The sequence below is a fragment of the Octodon degus genome, unplaced genomic scaffold (assembly GCF_000260255.1).
Source record: "Octodon degus isolate 3935 unplaced genomic scaffold, OctDeg1.0 scaffold00267, whole genome shotgun sequence".
NCBI lineage: Eukaryota > Metazoa > Chordata > Mammalia > Rodentia > Octodontidae > Octodon > Octodon degus.
In genome coordinates this window covers 1969396-1977004 of record NW_004524843.1, presented here as the reverse complement: position 1 = coordinate 1977004, position 7609 = coordinate 1969396, and the positions used below count along the sequence as shown (strand labels likewise).

The window sequence follows — 7609 nt, the reverse complement described above, 5'->3', positions numbered from 1 at the left end:
ATATAAATTTATAAGTCAACTATTGACTTTCAGCAACCAATTCAAGTATAAAGATTATAGTACCTTTTTTCTATGAGAGATATTGCTAAACGATATTTAGGTTACATAGAATCCCAAGTCAAAATCTTGAAAACAATTTAAAAACACAAAAGTCTGCATGAATATAATTGACCACCAGGCAAATACAAAGGTTATTTTTGATGTAAATTGAAATTTATATTACTACTATTGCATTTTCTAAAATTTTAAATTGTTTCTTAGCATAAGCACAAATTTATATAATACAATTACTTTTTCTGAAATTGTCAAATCCAAAATATTGTTTAAATCCACTCTATTTATCAATCTAATGCTTCCCTGTACTTGTCCTATATAATATTCTTATACTATTTAAGTATGTATGTTCTGTTGCATTTATAAAAGAATCCAGGTTCTATTTGGTCTCCTGTATCTGACATTGGTATCTCAAACCTTATTTTTAAAATATACTTTTTCTCCATTTGCCATTTTAAGATTATATTAAAGAGTAGCACAAGAAATGAGATGCCTTTGAATGAAAAGACCATTTGAAAATAGTAAAGCTAAATCACATCAGTGTGTGTGTGTGTGTGTCTGAGAGAGAGAGAGAGAGAGAGAGAGAGAGAGAGAGAGAGAGAGAGAGAGAGAGAGAGAGAGAGGTGAACATAACTTTTAACTTTGTTAACCTAGTTAAATGGATTATAACTCCAGATTAATACAAGAATAAGATTACATGCAACATATAATTTGTAGCTAAGGCCAATTTATTCAGAGTAGGGAATGGCATGAAAATATGCCCAACAGTGGTGCTCCATACTGGACAATAAAATAACAATCCAATCATACCATTTTCCTTAGTAGGAAATCAACATTTCAGGCCCCCACACAAAGAGTTCTTCACTAGAGCTTTACTTGTAATCATCTAATGAGATAAGCTGTTGTTCGTGAGGCCTGTTACATATTCCAGTGTTCAATGTATATGACTGAAGAAGTGATGTCCTAGTCCATTTTGCATTCCTTGTGTTTCATGAGTACAAAGTTATTTTTAAAGTAATCTAGAAATTCTCTGTATAATACCCGTGAACAATCTGCATTTGCTCACATTTAGCCCTTTGGTGTTCTTCTCTTTTCATGTCATTTTTCCTTACCTAGCAGTCAGTTTCCATTGGTATCTACATATTGATGACGCTGCTTCTATATTTTTAATGAAACATCTTGTCTGATTACTAAACTAAATTTCGAGTCCTCTTTTCGTCCAGTTACTGAGACATTTTGTATGGTTTTTAACCTCAGTATCATAAAAATTCTTTCCTTAATTAAATAGAACAGATCACTTCAATTGAAGGAGATTTTAACTACACTGATAAACAATAAGTTTAGCATATAAAATGGATAGAACAAGATACAATGCTAGTATACATTATGACACTGGTATTGTAAGGAAAACAAACACTCCCAGGTGAAATGCATCAATATATTCTCAGTGATTGAATGTTGGGATGACCTCTACTATAAATGTGCTTGTTTCAACTTGCATTTTTACTGCACCAAGACTTTAGATATTTCTTACCTACAATGGATAGAATGACGACCACAAAATCAAAAATATTCCAGCCAATGGTAAAATAATAATGGCGGAGGGAGATGAGCTTCAGCACACACTCTCCCGTGAACAGCACAATGAACACCAGATTGATTCGTGACAGAATATTGGTCACATATTCACTCTGGTCGTCTGTTTCCACCATCATAGTGACCATGTTGAGGCAGATGAGGATCATGATGCTGATGTCAAAAACTTGTCTGGTTACAAAGTCAAAGACCATCCCTTGAAATTTATTCTGCAGAAAAACAAACATGCTTTTAGGTACAGAGTTTTCTTGTAGATATTAGCCTAGACATTGATCACTTCTTTGCATTAATTAATTTTCTAGTATTGTGCATATGTTATCATTTGTGTTTAGTTGTCCCCCCCAAAGCCTCATGCGGTCATGGGGCAGACTTCTAGAGTTTGTGGTTAATTTCTGATCCAGTGCTAGGATTATGGGTATGAGTACTACTCCCAGCCTAGGGCGGATAGCCTGAATGCAACTTAAGTAGGACAGACTTGCTCTCTGTTGTCACTGTTGCTGGTACTCCCTTTTGCCTTTTTCCTTTGCTGCCTCCATGAACTGCTGCCCTCTTCCATGTGCCACTCTCTGTCTTGAAGCCAGCTGAGTATGCACTGAAACTTCCACAACTGTCAGCTCAATCAATCTTTCCTTCCTTAATTTTGGCTGTCAGGTATTTTGTCCCAGCAACAAGAGGAAAGTAACTGAGACAGCAGAGTAGCAACTGAACACTAGTACTGTATAAAACTGCAGTACAATTTAAAATGTAGTTATCTAAATTGCTATTTATCAGCTGGGTGTGGTGGCATATGCCTGTAATCCCAGCACTTGGGAGACAGAAACAGGAGGATCCTTGAGAGTTTCAGACCAGCCTGGGCTACAATGTGAGTTCAAATCCAGCCTAAACTGCATAGCAAGACCTTGTTTCAAAAATACACACACACACACACACACACACACACACACAATACTATTTATCAATATGTGACCCTCAGACTAGCAATGATTTGTTCAAAAAGAATTTCTGATAAGAAATATTCAATATATTTCTCCGAGAGGTGAACAGTAGACATCAGCATGTCGGAACTATGGGAAGGTGAAAAGCCTGTCTGATTTGGTGTTACCTGACTTTTGATCATTTGAATCACACAGCCATTTTTATTTTATTTTTTTTACACAGCCATTTTTAGATACAGTAAATATTTTTTAATTTTTTTAAAATTTGTGTGTGTGTGTGTGTGTGTGTGTGTGTGTGGCCAGCTCAGCCCACCAGGGGGCGGGGCTGGCTGGCATGTGGTGCTGGGGAATTGAACCGCAGTCCCTGTGCTTTGCTAAGCTTGTTCTAAATAGGTGCTTTAGACCACTGAGCCATTTCACCAGCCCCTAGATACAGTAAATATTATGGCTTTTTTTTTCTTTTCTTTTTTTTTGCAAAACCAGGGATCGAACTCAGGCCCTTGCACTTGCCAGGCAAGCACGTATTCTACTGAGCCATCTCCCTACAGTAAATATGAACATGTAATTTGTCTGGAAATTTCCTAGCCACATGTAAATATACATATGGCTATACTGATAGTTTAGCACCAAGAGCCTTCGTAGATGGTGTCATAATCGAAATGCTGAGCCTCGAAGGGGCTACTCGGGCCAGAATGACATTCCTTATTTTGATGCGAAAAGTTTACATGTTCCATCACTGACCTGTGGCTCTCTGCCCTAGTTCTGGCCCTGTGAGCTATCGTCTGCTTATTTCCTTATGCGACTGAGGAATTACAAAGATATTTACTATCTATATTTTTCCTACACATAGTATTTCCACTGAAAAGATATTTAGTGTCTTTTATTTTTCCTGCATATCTTTGCTTCCATTGCTAAGTCTCAATAAAGGAAAAGATATGGGCCTCATTCTCAAGAAGGCGAGATTTGGCTAGCATGAAATGGATGGTTACTTAAATTTTGTTCTCTGGCACATCTTGAATTATTTAAATTTCAAAAACAATCACCATAAACACTATCCGTACGGGTAATTTCTCTCCACTTTACACAGCTTATTGGTTCATAGCAGAAACTTGAGAATTGTTACGTCTCATCCTGAATTCTAATTCTTGACCCTGACTTCTACAGATATTAGTAATTTCCAACTTTGCAGCCATACATATGAATGTAGATCCCACAATTCTTTTTTCCTTCAAAATGCTCAGTAGTAAGAATGTAAAACTAAAGATGTTATTTCACTTAATGTTCCAGCAATTTAGTAATCTAGTAAAACCCACATTTGCTTTAGCTCTATGCAAAGGTTTATCTTCCTGAGAATACTTGGCAACTACTCTGGAGATGGATCATTCAGTTCTTTCTTGCGTGTATCACTTTGCCTGTATGTCCTTGACCATTTAGTTTAGATTCTATTTGTGTGGTTCTAAGTCTTTTGAAAACCAAAGTCCATTTTCTATTTCTTTTTGGCCTTTAAATCAAATTTGCCATAATCATCAAAATATGATGTGATGATGCTCTAAAAGCAAAATAATTTTTGCTACTGGAAATTCTAGCTGATGTATCTTCTGTGAGAAAAGTCATGCAAGTTTTTAATTTTCCATATTTTGTTTCCATATTATTGGATATTTCTTACTCCTGGTCGAGGTATAGGCTTTTGTGGCTTTTTTGATCCCAATTTTTTCATTGCGTTATAGTATTTCTTCTGTTCTTCTGTCATAAAGATGTCTTGACCTCCAAAGTATAGGAAAGAAAAATCACAACTGGTTAAAACTATGTCCATTTGTGAACTTTTTAAATGTTGAAAAGGAAAGGAATGATTTGAAAAAGAAATGTAAAATTTAACAATTTGGCATGATTATGCTTAAAATTTTACACTTGAAAAATTAAAAGCACTTCATAAATACCATAATCTTATTTAATTCTCATAATTGTTCAAAATTTAATTATTATTACATCAACAAAAAGCCTAGAAACTGTAAGAGGTTAACCAAAAACATATATTCAGTAAGTCACAATCAGGCTTATGATTATGATTATGATTATTATTTACAATCAGGCTTATTGACACTAAATATTCAAATCTTTACATTACACATAATACCTTTGTAGGTTAAATACAATGACTTTCTCATTCAAATATAGCAAAGAGTTAAAGCTATGGACACTACAAGATTGGAATTAGCAAAAGCCACTTTAACTCTATCAATATTGATGCAGAGATGGAAGGAAAATTGGAGGAATTGGTAGAAGAGTTGAGAGACAATGAGCCAGAGATCATAAACACGACAAGCCTAGGACAGGACTGTGGGTAGAGAGGTCTGGAACACAGGCTAATAAGGGAAACAGAGTAGTTTGATACTGACCACAGAATACTACTACGCATAAGAATACTTCTACTATTAAGGGCAAGGTTATTTTATAGTGAAAAGAAGCTCTCATTATATCATAAGAAAATATATGGAGCAAATTAGATGAAAGATGAGCACAAAAAAGGAAGAAACACTTATGGCTGAAAAACATTTAAAAAGATGTTCAACTTCATTAGTAATAAGACATAAAAATAAAAATTAAATACAATTTTCATCTTCCAATAACAACTATTTAAAAATAAAGAGAATGTTTGATATCAGTGGGGCAGGGATTCTGTGACCATATCCATACATAGTTATTGAATTTTAAGTCGTTCATTATTTTGAGGGTCCAAAATACTTCACTCTGAGAATTTAACTTAAGGAAAAAAATATTTCAAAATATTTTTTTTAACAAGATTCTATTTGAATCATCAAAGATTGGAAGCATCATAAATTACCAATTTGTTATGGAATGTTTATGTGAATATAAAGTATATAGAGAGACTTAAAAATGGAAAATATTTATATCAAAAAGAATCTTATATAAAATAATTTCTACTAGGAGAAGATCCATAGTACCAGTTTGAACAGAAGACTAATAAAATGTGAATAATGAGTATTCTCAAGTGGTAATATTTGTTTGCTTTTCATGCTTTCAATAATGTACATTTAAAAAACACTAAAATGAGGGGCCAGAGAGAGAGCTCAGTAGAATAAGTACTTGTGGGGCCAGGGAGATGGCTCAATAGAATAAGTGCTTCTTGGCAAGCTCAAGGGCCTGAGTTCAATCCCCGGTTCTGGAAAAAAAAAATCATACTGCAGAATAAGTACTTGCCTGGCAAGTGCAAGGGGCTAAGTTCAATCCCTGATTCTGACAAAAAAACCAAACCAAACCAAACCAAAACAAAAAAACACTATAATGAGTCTGAAAAATGATAATGATGATTTATTGTATTTAAAATTGGAATTGATTGATTATAATTAAATATGTGCACTAAAAGGGAAATTATAGAAGGAATCAATGAAGGAAATGTATAAGAAGATATACAACAGAAATGCTTATGTCTGATTCTAATTTATTGAAAATATGCTGACTTTAATTTTTACTATAATGTAGTGATTGTACATATTAATGGGGACCAACGTAGAAGCACTTAGTATGTTGATGAAATCCAGACTCCTTCCCTCTCTTTATTCATTCTTCTAAACTCTAGTAACCTTTTAGATGCAAGTGTATTGGAAGGGATGATGGGAGTTTGTAAGGATAAAACTTGCGAGAAGGCAACAGCGTGCACACGGATACTATTTTCTAGTTCTTTTATAAACACTTTCTCTCAGATTGCAGGCAATGTTTTATTTTTTCTCTAAAAGTGAAAAAAAAAGTGAAATGAGGCAGTGAATCTTGTGACCCTACTCACAAAAGTATAAAGCTTTCCATAATCCCTAGAGATCAGTAATCAAGAAAGGCGGGATTGGGTGGTCTTTCACGTATGCTCTTATTTGCTTTTCTAATTTAAATGTTCACTTGATAGAGAAAACACTGGATGTATTAGATTTTTCTCTTTCTGTGGAAGAGAAAATATTAGAAATACTTATCTTCTTTTTTTGCTGGTTGAAGTTATCTATGATGACACCAATAAACAGATTCAAGGTGAAGAAGGACCCAAAGATGATGAAAATAACAAAATAGAGGTACATATACAGACTCTCCTCATACTGAGGCTGGAGTTCCACCTGTGAAAGGAAAACAATTTTATAAACTTTATTTATTTATTTATTTATTTATTTATTTATTTATTTATTTATTTATTTATTTTGCAGTATCAGGGATTGAACTCAGGACCCTGCGCTTGCCAGACAGGTGCTTATTCTACTGAGCTCTCTCCCCACCCCCTGTAAACTACTATATTTTAATATTTGAAATGCCATTGGTGCTTTTACATGAGAATACAAAACAATATTCTTAGTAACAATTTAGACGCTATCTTCTCCCTGTATCAACTATATGTAAAAAAAAACTTTGAAATTAGCCTGTAGTGATGTAAAAATATAGTGTTTATGACACTCAAGCATTTATTTTTTAGGACTTGAAGTGTTGCTATTTGAATGGTAATGTGTTTTTAAGGAACTGAATTTTTAATTTTTTTTTGTTTAGTTTTTGAAGAGAGTACAAAGTAGTATTAAAATAGAAAAATTAAAAATGATACGGAATTTCATTAAGCAAAATAATATGAATTTCACAGTATATATGGTATTACATAGTGTTGTCTTCAAATTAATTGTTCCTATTATCAGATATGTGCATGCAAAATTGGAAGAAAAAAAAAGAAAAAAATTGTAAGAAAGTAAGAGGAGAGAAAAAGGAAAAAGAGGGCTGGCCAGATTGCTCAGCAGACTAAAGCACCTGCTTAGGCAGGCACAGCAACCAGGGTTCGATCTCAGGTGTGCTGTGCCAGCCCCAAGCCCAGGCCATACTGAGATGGCGATTGACATTGGGCGTGGTGGCATGTGTATGTAATCCCAGTTTGGGAAGCTGAAAACAGGAGGATCACTACAAGTCCGATCTACATAGTGAGATTCTGTAGAACCTGTACTAAAGAAGAAGGAAGCGGAGGAGGAGGAGGAGGAGGAGGAGGAGGA

At 34.4% G+C, this 7609-nt stretch overlaps 1 protein-coding gene across 1 annotated transcript in view; it reads right to left on the bottom strand.

Moving 5' to 3' along the window:
* Positions 1-7609, bottom strand: part of Scn1a (sodium voltage-gated channel alpha subunit 1) — a 172278-nt gene that overhangs the window by 3665 nt on the left and 161004 nt on the right. Inside the window, exons 25-27 of the mRNA XM_004646393.2 lie at positions 6566-6703; positions 4252-4356; positions 1589-1859 (exon numbers count right to left, since the gene is read on the bottom strand). Of these exons, the coding sequence (XP_004646450.1) occupies positions 1589-1859; positions 4252-4356; positions 6566-6703 (514 nt within the window). The remainder of the gene's footprint in view (positions 1-1588; positions 1860-4251; positions 4357-6565; positions 6704-7609) is intronic.